General features: G+C 53.2%; 1 protein-coding gene across 2 annotated transcripts in view; it reads right to left on the bottom strand.

Annotated features, from left to right (window-relative positions):
* NOL4L (nucleolar protein 4 like) overlaps positions 1-13,872 on the bottom strand; it is a 62,909-nt gene that overhangs the window by 35,977 nt on the left and 13,060 nt on the right. Inside the window, exons 1-4 of one of the 2 annotated variants that reach the window (XM_064391889.1) lie at positions 11,919-11,941; positions 9,039-9,194; positions 5,344-5,455; positions 868-977 (exon numbers count right to left, since the gene is read on the bottom strand). In XM_064391889.1, coding sequence (XP_064247959.1) covers positions 868-977; positions 5,344-5,455; positions 9,039-9,110 — 294 coding nt within the window. In that variant the 5' untranslated portion in view covers positions 9,111-9,194; positions 11,919-11,941. Of the gene's footprint in view, positions 1-867; positions 978-5,343; positions 5,456-9,038; positions 9,195-11,918; positions 11,942-13,872 lie in introns of those variants that run through there. The other variant, XM_064391888.1, reaches the window with a different exon arrangement.

Here is a 13,872-nt window from a genome sequence, read left to right as displayed (position 1 = left end):
ACCCACACTTGGCACTTTACACCCTGGAAGTGATGCTCTAACCCACATCCCTTTAGGAAGCTGCTGGATAAAAGCCCCCAGCAACGGGAGCTCAGGCTCCCAGCAATGTTTTCCACCACAGCACCATGCAAATGCTGTCACATCTTGCCACTGGCAGCAATGTGTGAAATCAGGTTCAGGTTTCAGTGTGCTGGAAAGAAAACCCAGCACTGGCTTCCAGTGCAGATTGTGGGGAGCAAGTAAAACATACTTTTCTTTTTATAGACTGTTTCCATGGTGCACAGAGGTTCCCATAGCTAATTCTGCAGCTGCAGAACTTCAGAAAATTGCACAGCCTGGGTATAATCCTGTGGCAGAGTGCCCCATGCATCCCCAAAGCAAAATCCAGTGGCTTAACATTGTCACCAAACAACAGAGCCGTGTCCCACTTTGACGTGGGAATGGAGTGGCTGCAGCTGAACCCCTCAAGTTGCTGAGCAGTTTAAGAGAGTCCCAGAGCAACCAAAGCCAGGTCTGGGCTTCAGACCCCATCTGCTAAAGCTCCCAGACATCAGTGGGAGATAAACAAATTACTACTTGCCATATTTATTTTTAAAACAATTTCTTAGAAGAACTGTATGTCTGAAGAACAAGGAGACTGTTATAACTTAATCAACCCCATCTCTGCCTCTCTCCACTGGCACAACTCTGAAGCAGCTCAGCTTCCAGGAGATCCAGGACGCACTGCCTCCAACGTGCTGTGCTGGTCAGAGCCTCACAAAGTCAGACAAACCAGCCATTCCCAAAAACATCCTTCTGGAATCAAAGTGCCCCTCCCCACTCTCCATTCAGCCCCTCGGCACGGGCAGATCCCGGCGCGTCACTCACCTGCTCCTGGGAATTCATCACCCGCAGCTTCATCTGCTTCAGGTAGGTCGAGGTGAGGGGCATGTTGTAGTCAATGATCCCAGAAACCAAGGAGGAAGGTGGCTCGCTCTCTGGAGAACAGAGGAAAAGTTTCATTTAGATGAGGGACCTGCAGGTTTGTTCTTGTAACTCAGGGGTATTCAGGAGAACTTCAAATCCCTGGCAAGAGCCTCCCGCTGAGAGAAGGTTCCTCTAAGAACATGACCCCACCAAGAACATAATTACAGAACAGATGTTGTCTTGGGAAAAAAATAAATAAAGAAAAAAAGCATTGCTGTCACCTGTGAAAAAAACTACACGTAATGTATAATTTTTCAGTGTCCCCCAAACTTGAGGAAGAAACTGAGTTTTGCTGAAGCCTCAGAAGTGCTTCCATGCACATGGGATTTATGCAGGGGGTGATGAACAAGGATCTATTTGCAGCTTCAGCATTGCAAAGCCTTGCCAATTTTGCTGGGATTCCCTCAGGTAGGAGTTAACATTAAGGCAACATATTAAGTATCTCTATCTGGTGATGAAGATTATTTTTAACATCCTCATTAAACCACAAACTTAATTTTAGAGATCTTTAATTTAAATTGTTCCTGTTGATTCCTCTGGCTGCATCACATTGAGCTCTAGAGATGGCTCCAGGTTAGGACGCTCCTGCAAATCACTCTGTCTGGCCAGGCTGAGTCCCCACAAAGCAAATTCTCAGTGATTTCTCTGAATTCTCAAAGATTTTTCTGCTCTGCCACCACCACTACAGATCCTGCAGGACACAGAACATGAAAGCTGCTGGAATGATCTGTTCCAACACTGAATTTGCAGGCTCACACAGTGGGTTTGTCCAGGAGGAAAGCTGCCATTGTCCACAGGGATGGCTGATGGCTACAAGCAAGATCTCTTTGCCCCCAGCACAGGCAAGTCTGGAGAATTAATCCAGCCTTCCAGCACATGCTGAAGGGACGTGTGGTATCCACTGGACAGGGAGCTTAAGCAGCAATGAGGGAAGAAGGATTCCCAGGAGCTGAAGGTGAACTTATGGTGGGAGGTTTCCATCCCTGGTTCTGAATCTCCCTGGCTGGCTTGCATTTTCTGGGGTCACTGGTTTCACAGGCATGTGTGACAGAGCCCCTTGAAAAAGTGCCTTCACAAAATGTTTTACAGCACCTCAGAAAAGCCATCAACCCAACCCTAATGGGCCTGCTTCTCAGAAATGCTGAGTGCCAAAAAATCCTCTTGGAACTCAGCAGACCTGAAGATGCTTCACACCTCTGGAAACACCACATCTATCATGCCTGATTAAGAAATTACCTGACCCCAAAACTGCCTGTAATCGACTTAAACATCACAAAGGTCTTTGCAAATCTTCTCTATCAAGACATTGACTGGGTCCATGGAAATACAATGGTTTTTTTCTCAGGTTCATCTGGTCCATTCCTGGGCAGATAAGAGCATTCCTGCCTGTGGGTGCAGGGAAGGGTGGCTAGTGCCACTCAAGCCATCAGCTTGCCCAAATATGAAGGTCCAAAGCTTTTAGGAACCTTGTAAACTGATTCCTCCATCTTTTCTCATGGCTATATGTCAGCAGTCTCTGTCACGCTTTGACCTACAGATTAGGAACACTTATATGTCTCTAAAACACCCAAAATAAACCTTTATTGTGCTGTGCAGGGATGCTGTGCTGTGATGAAAAGATGTTAAAATCCCAGTGCAAGGGGAGCTTTTCAGAGGAACAAAACCTGCCACCTTCCCCAGCTGGCTGAGTCCCTAAGAGTTTGGGAAAGCATTTGCTCAGAGTAACACAGATAGAGCTGCTCCCTGCTGCAGCACAGGCCCCACGAGCTGAGTGTTTGGGATCTCTGAGGATGAGAAGTTGCTCTCCTGCCACTCCCCACTCCACTGCTCAGCGCTGCAGAGATGAATGAAGCTGAACAGGAGCAGCTCAGCAACCTCAGATGGGGAGGAAGAGGGAGGTAAGTGATCTTTCAGTGCTTAGATTCTGCCTGAAACCATTCTGATGTAAATTTGGAACAATCCCATTAGAGGCCACAAATTTAATGTGAATTTGTGCGACTGCACCACATAAGGGATTGAGCCCAAGAAACCAAACCCTTTTTTTTCCCCTTTTTCCTAAGTTATCTGGGAAAGAAAGAAAACCTTTGTTTTAAAAGGCCTGGGGGGCTCCACGGGAACAATCCTCACATCCTATGTCACAAGAGGAAGCTCCTGGAATCCTTTAGCTCATTTTGCAGTTATCTCTATCACATGCCCCACATGCTGGACACACAGATGGAACAGGCAGAAATGGTTTTCATCCTAGCTCCACATTTTTATCACTCCACCAGAATTACTCCTAATTTAATAACACTGTAAAGAGATCCCAGTGAAGTCCAGTGACGTTCAAACTTTCCCACAAGCAAGACAATTTGCTTTTATGAATGATGTGGGTGCCCTGCAGGGTTTGATGTCAGATATGCTTAATTAGGGATTTTTGTGATCACAAATTAAATGTGTTCAGATTTCTTTCACAGACAAGATAAGTAGAAAGAGATGGGAATTACTGAAATTTTGTCATCTTACTGAGTTAAAATTTACCTGTATGTGCCTCTATGTGTGTGTGCACGTGCATACACCTCAGTAATTCTTCTAGGACCCCAGTGGTTTTTTTAGGTGATTTGCTCCTGATAAATTCCTGAATACGTGTTAGTGAAATCAGACACCCTTCCCCGGGAAAAGTAACCTTATCTAATCTACTCAATGCATTTTCACATGTACTTAGTCACTATTTAGGTGCTATTCAGGCAGAGAAGCACTTCTGTCCTTTCATTCACGGCGGCTAAGACCTTTTACCTGTGGGATCCTTTGTATTCCTGATTGATTTATTTTTAAGAGAACTGCAAAGGGCAGAAGCTTTATGAAAATAATGAATAACTGATATTAATTTATACATTTGTTCAGGACAGATGGATGTCAGCCTTGACCATGGTTCCCACAGCTAGGAGACCACACGGGGGGGGACATCCAGAACCAGGGGTTCCCTGAGCTGCCTCTGAACTGGGATGGGGGTGTGTTGCTGGGAGAGGCACAGCAGATGCAGGATGGTGGGTGGGAGCCCCTGAAGGAAAACCAGGTTGGACAGGGCTTTGAGCAGCCTGATCTGATGGAAGGCATCCCTGCCCTTGGCAAGGGGTTGGATGAGATGGACTTTAAGGTTCCTTCCAAACCCGACCAGTCCGTGACTCTGAAGGAACAGCACCTGTGATGGACGCAGTGCAGTCCGTGTGAAGGTCAGGCTTGCTCCCAGCAAGGCCAAAGGCCAAAACTTTTCAGGGTATAATTGGAAAGAGGGATCAGGCCCTTAGCTGACAGAGTGGGAAGTGCTGTGGTAATGGAGCTTCAACAGAATTCATATGGAGCTATTTGGGAGAGTTTTTGAGAGTTTGGTTGGTTTTTTTTTTAAATATAATGAGTACAAAGCATTTCAGTCACTACCTTTGGATAGATGGCACATAATCCACTTACACAAAACCTCTGGGATGTCCACAGCTCTGCTCGAGCAGTAAACAGCTGGCAATCAGTATTTAATACAAGAAATTCTGTATTGTTGGGCCTTTTGTTCCTTAAATTCTGCGTCTCTTCCTGATAAGAGCTGCCAAATGAGCCACTTTGCCTTGCCACTTTTGAAACAGACCAACTCCCTGCAGTTTGCTTATGTTTATTTTAAAATAAGCAATTTTAATGGCTGAAATCAACATCACTTTGCACTTGCTTTGTACTTGATCATGAAAGCAAGTTTGTAATTCACAAAACAACCACACAAACATTTAACCAGCTACTCTGGAAGAGAACCTGGTCCCATCTTCTTCCCACTCCTGCTCTTTCTTAGACCTAAGAAGTTGCAGATTGGATCTGTCCACAAAAGAACTATAAGGAGTCAACCACCTCAGTGGCCACACTAATTGTGTGTGTACACAGGCACGGTGTAACTGTGATTGCCAAAACACTTGCCATTATCTAACTCAGGATCACCTGCTTATCTATTAATTAAGTGCAAATTGCTTCTTTATCAGAAACTTCAGCTATTCAGACATATTCCGTGTCTTTCAATACAAAATTACCAGCTCCGGGAAAAACTTAAGGTTGTTTCTTCTACACATTGAGGTTTCCACCCTCACATGATCATGGGTTGATTGCAGCCATATCTGTGGCATTTCTGACCCTGTTTGGGCGGCACTGGGGAAGCTCAGAAAGAAAGCCAGGCTGCTTCTGCTCCATAAACTGAAAGAAGCAGGTTTAAACAATTCCTTCAGTTTGGCTATAAAATGAAAATATTCCAGCTTAGGAAAACCCTTAGGTTATGATGTGGTAGGACAGTGCCTGGCAGCTGTCGGTGGCACTGTGCTGGTGCAAAATGCAGAGTCAGCCCTGCTGGCAGAAGCCACTCGCCTTTACCTTTGGGCTCCAGGCCGTTGGAGTTGAAATGCATCCTCTTCTGGCACTCAGTGCAACTCATCAGGAACCTGGTCACAGCCTCTCTCGGGAGGAAAGCATAGGTCTCTGCAATCTGGGGAAACAAAAGAGAGTTGTATGTCCTGGGAGAGGGAGAATGGGGTGGAGAGCACAGGGACCACGGCACAACTCATAGCTCACATTGTCCCCTCCAGCCCTAAATCCCTCCCTGCAGAGCAGCTGCTGGTGGGGGAACACTTTGGGAGAGTAACTGGAGTGCCAGTGAGGCACCAAGATACAAATGACCAGACCTTTGGTATCCCTGCACACCAACACCTTCCCAGAAACTCCTTCCTCTTCCCCCTTGGAGTCTGGGAAGAGCACAGCTATGAACATGTAAGAATCAAATGTGAAAGCAAGGCCTCGTCAGCTCTGTTTGCATTGTTAATTACCATCACACCAGTAACCTGAAGAATCCATTAATCTTTTGTAAGGGCAGGTCACTTTTTCCCACAATGACAATCAATTACTGTTAATAATACTTTGCACTTCTGTGACATATTTTATCTAGGGAATTGAAAACATTTTTCCAAACAGTAATGAATTAAGTCTCCTGAACCTTTGTGGGGTATGTATTTTACAGATGAGGAAAAGCTAAGGATAAATATTTAAAACTTGAATGCTTGGAGTTAAACACTAGATCCAAACCTAAGCACCCACAGAAGGTGTCTGGCAATCCCTGTTATTGCAATTAATTCCTGCCAGCAATAATTTTACGGTATTTCTGAAGATCAAGGCTAAGTTATTTGGAGAAGGAATGAGTCAATTTTAATGTAGACTTCTTTAAGGCCATAAAAGACCATCAAATCTTGGAGTCTGACCTGTGTAGCACAAGTCACAAAACTCCACCAGGTTCTCCTGCAGCCCAGTGGCCTGTGGTTTGCCTAAAACATCATCCAGGAAGACATCTGGTCTTAATTGGAAGGCATTAAAAGGTAGAGAGCCCACCTCTCACTTTGGGCTGGCTCCTCTGGTTAATCACCCATCCTGTTTGGTCTGAGTGACTTGTCCGACCACGGTGGTTCCCAAACCAGGGGCCGTGACCCCCACAGGGGTCACAGCACTTACAAGTGGGGTCATAAAGCAGACAGAAATGCAATTGTTTGTGCCAGTCCTCGGGGCTGCAGCCCGGCAGAAGTGGGGCTCAGGACGGGAAGTGGGGCTGCAATCAGACACCTCGGGGTGCCGGGGCTGAGCTGGGAGGACAGCCCAGGATGTCCTGATCCCCCTCCTCCGGCCGGTGGGCATCCTACCTGACACACTTAACAATTCCTAAATTCCAGAAGTCCACATTAAATACAAAAAGACCCAAATTCCAGGCATTTTTCTGCGCTGAGGGGGTGCTGTTCTGGCAGCAGAGCAGCGGGGCAGGGGCAGAGGCTGTGCTGGAGCATGGCTAAGGCAGCGCCTGCCCGGCTCTGCGGTGGGAGGGAGGGAGGGAGGGAGGGAGGGAGGGAGGGAGGGAGCCGCATCCCTCTCCACTGCGCGGCAGCAGAGCCCGGGCTTTCACACGCACAGAATGCCAGATGGGTGGAAAGTTCAGGCGGGGACCTTGTCCCAGCGCTCAAATGGAGGCTGCAGTGCCTGGTCCTCATGGGATTCTCCTCCTATTTAGCTGCAGCCCCAGCGAGCTCTGTTGTGGCCGAGCCGATGCCAGCTCAGTCTTTGCCTCTGTGCGATATTTATCGGTGCACGAGCACAAGGGATTCCCGCAGAAACGCTGAAAGGAGGGGTCTGGAAATTGCAGGCATGGTGTCACAGGCAGGGAACTGTCCCCGTGTGCTGCCTGCCGGGCTCAGCCGTCTCCCTGCCTCTTTTGCTCCAGCAAGCCCACAGTCTCTGCTGCAAATGTTCGGCTAATTTTAGTGATACAGTTGTTATTTCTCAGCTGATTTGATGCTCTGCAGAGCAGACAGCTTCCTTGATGAGTTATCTCCCATCCAAACTCCCTTTCTGATTGCCTCCCTCCGGAGGTCATGGACAAGGGCAAACTCTCCAGTGTCTCTAATCAGAAGTGGTGGGGAAAGGGAGCAGGGAGAAGGAGGCAGGGGACCCTGGAGCCTCCCAATTGGCCACCCAGCAGCGTCCCTTTGTGCAGCCGTGCCAGGCGTGGCGTGTGCTCTGCACCATTTCACCTTCCAGCTCAGGCTACAAAGGCTCCGGGGAGCAAGGGCAGCAGGGAGGGCAGGAGCCAGGCTGGGCAGCCCAGCCAGCAGCGTCCTGCCAGGTCAGGAGGGGATACACGCTGCTAATGTGATGATCTCAGCTCAAGAGGGAGATGAGGGGTGGAGCGTGAAGCTCTCTGACTGCTGTGAGCAGGCCTGGGAAAACAGACGGATCCAGCCTGCTCCCCTGGGGCTGTGCAGGGCACAGATTAGTCCTCCAGAGAGATGAATTGAAGGAATTAGGGAAGGGTCGGAGCGGTCTGCTGGGGAAATGAGCAGAAAGTTTTTGAATTGTGGTCATGCTGGTGGGGCTGCCCTCCCTGGACCATGGAAAGGTCATCACTTGCCCCCAGCCAGGGAGGGTCAGTGCGTGCCCCAGCCCCTGGCCCCACGCTGTGCTGCAGGGGCAGGACTGGAGTGCTCAGGGCAGGGAGCCATGCCATGAGCTCTGTGTGCAGAGCCCTGCTCCCTGGGGACTCCCACCACATGTAGGAGGCTGCAGGGCACGGGGCTGCCTCACCAGCACTGCCAGCACCACAGCATGGATGGAGCAGGGACACAGGCAGGCAGGGTAGACTCCAACCCTGGGCTGACTCTGGCAGCACAGAGCTGTGCAGAACCTCAGGCAACATCACAGAGATGAGGGCAGCCTGAAAAGACCTCTCTGAGACACTGTATGCACCAGAGAGATGAGCTGCCAGCAAACCACTCCTGTCTCTAAGCGACCTGGTCCTTAGGGCTGTGGGATTCAAGGGAGTAGCTTGGTCTTGGACAGTAAATTCAGCTCTTCTTGTAAAAGGAGAGCCCAAATGTTTGCATCGAAGGGCTGTGCAGAGTCAGGAGAAACAGCAAGCTCCCTGGAGAAGCACACTTCAAGCTAAATTATTCCTGACCTAACTAGAGTGGTGGTTCAGGGTGGATAGAGCTGGTTCTTGGCATCCACAGAACCAAGGAACCAAGAAAAGACTCAGCTTGGTGCCTGCCTCCATTTTGTAACTGAGGAAACCCAGGATGGGCAGGAGAGGAGAAAGGCCAGGGCCATGCCCCACTCCTGCTGTCTGGCTGCTCCTGACCTTCAAGGCCCACACGAGACATTTCCCTCTGGCTGAGGGAGACAGGGAGGCAGATGACCCAGAGCAAGCAAGGGAGCGGACAAACATTCTCTCATCCATCACTAATACTGAGGATTTCTCTCCCTTTTCCCTTCAGACACGCACGGTGTCTTTGTATGATTCCCCTGCTCTCTGCTCTCCCAGCAGCCGCGCTGTGCTGCCGCTGCAGCCCGGATTCCCGTCCCCAGCACAGCTGCTCTGCCTTTAAACCCCTCCTTCCTCACGCCTCCCCGCACAGGCACACTGGGCTCTGCCTGCCGCCAGTGCCTCTGCTCCTACCTGCCCTGCCATCCCCGTTCCCGAGGGATTCTCCCTCCCGCAGCCCCTCCGCTCGGGTGCCCGGGCGCGGGGGCACTCTCACCGCTCGGTAGGTTTTCTTCTGCCCGGCATGTTTGGGTGCTTTGCCCGGCTCCGACGAGCTTTCCACATGCATCGAGTAGATGATGTCAAAGAAATCTTCCACCACAGCCACGCGTTTCAGAGAGATGCCCTCGGGCTCCGACAGTCCATCTGCCCCCTACAACAGTGCAGGCAAGTTGAGTTAGTGTCAGCGATGGGTGACAGGGGTGACGAGATCGGCCCGGGGCTAATGTGGTTGGAGGGGGCAGAGTGGCTGTGCTCCAGCCTCGGGCTGCCTTGGGCACGGGGGATGTGGGGGATAAATTAAACATCGCTTCAGGGAGGATCCTGCTGTAGCCAGGGCAGTGGCGGCTGCTGCTGTCGTGCTGCTAAAGCTGGCAATGAAATTGGGCCAGGAATAAAAACAAGGGGAGAGTCCAGAGTGGAGTCACAACTGATCAAAAAATTCAATTTCCGTAACGTGGGATGGTTTTGCTAGGCGGGGAACAGGCGGGGGAAGCTCTTTGGACCTGCACATGGTGCTAAACCATCCCGGGAAGCCCTGAGATGTGAGGTACTCTTGCTGGCTGCAGTCCCTGTGGACATGGATCAGCCAGCAGGACAAGGTTTCGCTGTGATGCCAGGATACAGCCCCTAAAGGAAGGAGCCAGCATCCCCTCCTTCCCTGCACTGACCTTTCCAAGGCTCCCTCCCTCTCACAGACGCAGAGCAGCTGAGCGCTGGCAGCAGCAGCACAGCTCTTTGTGTGTTCGGATGTGCTGGAGAGCAGGAGGCAGTAATTCTGCCACACGACAGTGGTGACAGACTGATGGGAGTGGGAAGTGTGGGGAGCAGTGCTCCTCCGAGCTGACTGGCACCAACGGTGTCAGCTCACACTGGCAGGGTATGCCGTGGGAAGGGGAGGCAGCCTCTGGGACCCGGCAGCTGCTATCGGCACTTGGCACAAAGCACCAGGGCAGGAAGGGCTACTGGGAGCTGGTCAGTGGCTACTGTAATGGCAGGGGGACTGAGAAAGAGACAGGCTTAGGGAGGTCACTTAGCTTGCTCCTTGGAAAAATGCTATTTTTGCATCTACAAAAAAAAATTAAATATTATAATGATATATATGTCTGTATGTATGTATATGTGTATATATTCCATCCCTTTAAGGGCTGCTTTCCAAAAGGAATGCATGGATGTTGTCCAGTGGGTACCTACCAGGCTGCTAAGCAGCAACCTGCACATCTAAATTACCTGCAAACTACATTTTTCACGTGCATTCACACATCCCTGAGGGCAGGCAGAAGCTGGCAGGGAGCTGTGGGCAGGGTCTGGCAGGGAACAGCCAGCCTCCTAACCTGCATTTGTGCTGTCCTTGGTTGGGCTCTGTGTATCTTACACAGTCTATAGATTGAATAAATGCTGTTCTTTAAGCCACCAGTGAAGGGCCTCTCAAAAATCAATCACTTAGTGGGCCCACCTTCTGCTAAAGCTACCCAACATCTCCGAGGAGCAGTCATTTAATGTACAGCGCTGCCTATTAGAGTTGGCTCCTCACCCCGATTTCCCAATTTGGGAACAGAGACTGCCTGTCCTGGGCACAGGCTGCAGCGGGACGGTGGCTGAGCTCAGCCGGGACACGGGCACGAGGATTTTCCAACACAAACCACCTCTCCCCTCCCCGGGGAGCCCCAAGCCGGGTCTGAAGGTGGCTGTAACAAAGAGAATATTGAGAGCGAACACAAGGGGCAGGGTGGCAGGGCTGCGTCGAGGGGGTCGGGAAACTTCGCCCCGGGGAGTGTCTTTGAGGAATATAGATCTAATTTCTTCTGTCACCGTTCAGAGAGTTTCAGTTTAATCGAGGGCATGGGTATTCCCCTGCCAAGGAGGAGCGGGCATTAGGAGGCTTCCTACTGACCAATAATCCTCAGAGCAGGGTTGAAATGAGGATAATTACAGAAACAGGACAAAGGAAAATGCAGCAGGAGAAAAGCACAGTCAGATCTAACAAGCAGAGCCCTCAAAATTAAGGCTGTAACCAACCCTGTATGCAAATCATTGTTTCCAACCAGCTAATATCCTCCTCCCTGCACGGCCAGCAGGTCCGTGTCTCCTCCCCGGTTTCAGAAGGAATGCAGTGAAGGTAACCTCAGGGTCTGGGCATTGCTACAGCCTCCCTGCTCACCCAGCAGCGCTCTCCTCTCCACCCCGGCTGGATGCCGGATGCCGGAGCTGCCTCCTCAGCATCCCACTCCCTGCAGCGATCCTCCCCTGACTCCTTGCAGCGCTCCTCCATCCCCTCCTCAGCCTTGTGACTGCTCTCCCCGTGATTATTTAGCTTTGGGAAGCAGGTGAGATGCAAGCAGTATCAAAGCCACTGGGTATAAGAAGCTGCATCAAGTCAGTGCCTCCAGGATTAGGGAGGTTTATATCTGGCAATATATCCAAATGTTGACCTAGGATTTAAGAGGACACGTGTGCTGTAAAGTACCTCTCCGAGGGGCCCACGCCCCTCGGGTTCCTCCTTCCACACCCAGCATTGCTCACCAGTATTCAAGGCATGAGTCAGAGCCCATAATATCTCAGAAAGGCTTAAAACCCCTCAGGTTTAAATAGCAATAAAAATTCACTTGGGAAGCAGAATGGGAAGAAGGGATGCTTTTACCCTGTCCTGGTGTTGGGGCTTTATTAGAAGTCACCTGCCCCCACAGGGAGTGAAAGATTTCAGGAGCAAAGCTCAGCCCTGACAGAGGTGCTTGGAAGCGGGTGGCATTTCAGGCGCTGAGGAGTCCCTTTACCACCTTCCAGCCATCCTCCTTTTCCCCATATTTTCCCAGTCTCTCCTTCTCTCTGTGTACAGTGCCCCACAGTTCCCACCCCCCTTTCCTCTCATCCTCCCCACCTTCCCAGAGCTGTGAGCACTCTCAGCTCCTCTCTTCCATCAGGTCTTTTTCCTCCCCAGTGTCCTTTGTCTTCCCCACCTCCTCTAGTTCCACATCTCTGAGCAGCCGTACCCCCGGGACCCTCTGCCCCAGGACCCCTCTCCTGGGCCTGGCTGCCCCTGCACCTCCTCTGTCCCTGCTCCGTCCCGCCGCCCCCGGCCACCTCCAGCACCGGCGGATCCGTGCCGGGAGCCGCCTCTGCGGGCCGAGGTCGCCTCCCGTGCCCGGCCCCGGGCGGCGACAGCCATTTCAGGCAGCGCTGTCCCGGCTGCGCCACGGGCCGGGCAGCGCTTCCCGGGGCCAGCGCCCAGCCCCGGCACCTTTGTTCTCGGCAGCCGCCCCGGGCACGCTCGGCCCCCGCCCGGCCCGGGACGGGGGCGGTGCGGCGGGAGGGGACGGGGAGCGCCCGGGCAGCCCCGAGCGGCGGCGCGGGGTGACATCTGCCGCGGCGGGGAGGGAGGGAGGGAGGCAGGGCCGGGCCAGCCCCCCCGCCCGGGCCGGGCTGGGGCCCGCCGGCAGGTAGCGGGTAACCACGGCAACCGGCGGTAATCCGCTCCCCCGGGCCCGCCGCCGCCGCCCCGCGCCCGCTGCCCCCGCGCCCCGCCCGGCGCGGACCGGCCCGGGGCAGGCACCGGCGGCGGCGGGGCCGCTGGGGCCGGGCCCGCACCTCGCCGAGCCTGGGACGGGCGGACAGGGGCAGGGGCGGGTTCCTACCACCCCCAGGCACCGCCATCCCGCCGGGGCTCTGCTCAGTTCTCTGCAGCCCTGCCTCGCTCCCACAGCCCCGCCACACCCCCGCATGGACCTGCCCCGGCTCCCTCAGGGACCTGACATGGCTCCCGCAGCCCCGTCGGGCTCCCACACGGACCTGCCCCGGCTCCCTCAGGGACCTGCCCCGGCTCCCGCAGCCCTTTCAGGCTCCCACACGGACCTGCCCCGGCTCCCTCAGGGACCTGCCATGACTCCCGCAGCCCTTTCAGGCTCCCACACGGACCTGCCCCGGCTCCCCCATGGACCTGGCATGTTCCCACACGGGCCTGCCCCGGCTCCCTCAGGGACCTGCCATGGCTCCCAAAGCAGTCCCATGCTCCTAGTGCGCTGCCATGCTCCCACACGGACCTGTCTTGTTCCCACATGGACCTGCTGTGGCTCCCACAGCTCTGCCATGGCTCCCACAGCTCTGCCATGCTCCCACACAGCCCTGCCATGGCTCCCACAGCTCTGCCATGGCTCCCACAGCTCTGCCATGCTCCCACACAGCCCTGCCATGGCTCCTACACAGCCCGGTCCTGCCTGGGAGCCTGGCAGCAGCACCCACACATCTCCATGGCCAGCCTCCTCCACCCACCCAGCTCCCTGTGCTCCCAGCAGCCTGCTGTGTCTCCACCAGCCCCTGTGGCCATTCCTCAGCAGCCCGGCCTGGGTGTGAAAGCTGCCATAATGGGAGATTTTCACAGCCAAACTGCAGCACTGACGAGCCAGCCCTGTTTTCTGTGGGGCAGCAGATCCACAGCCAGCAGCTGCCACCTGATCCAGTCCGTGCTGCCCGCGGTGACCTCCACCCCAAGCCCCAGCGACCTGCCACCACCCCAGTGAAACCAGACTCCCAACCCAGGCAGCTCCAGGGAGGCCAAGGGATGACAGCAGGCTTCATGCACAGGACTTCTCAAACCTGCAAGCCCTTCCCCAGCTTGGGTTTGGGAGAATCTGGGAGCATTTAAACAGCCCTCCAAAGCCTGCATGCTCCCAGCTCCTCTTCAGGCTGACTGGGGTAGACACTGCCAGAACTAGAAACTGCCCATTCTGGGCTCAGCAGCACGGAGGGTCTTGGCTCTGCCCTTGCGCTGGCTGGCAGGGCAATATCTGCCTTCTCCCGTGGGACTGGCAGCTCTCCTGGGGCCCAGGAAGCTCCAC

Source organism: Passer domesticus, chromosome 16 (genome assembly GCF_036417665.1).
Source record: "Passer domesticus isolate bPasDom1 chromosome 16, bPasDom1.hap1, whole genome shotgun sequence".
NCBI classification, from domain to species: Eukaryota; Metazoa; Chordata; class Aves; order Passeriformes; family Passeridae; genus Passer; species Passer domesticus.
The sequence above is the reverse complement of the archived record's forward strand: the minus strand, read 5'-3'. Positions and strand labels throughout refer to the sequence as shown.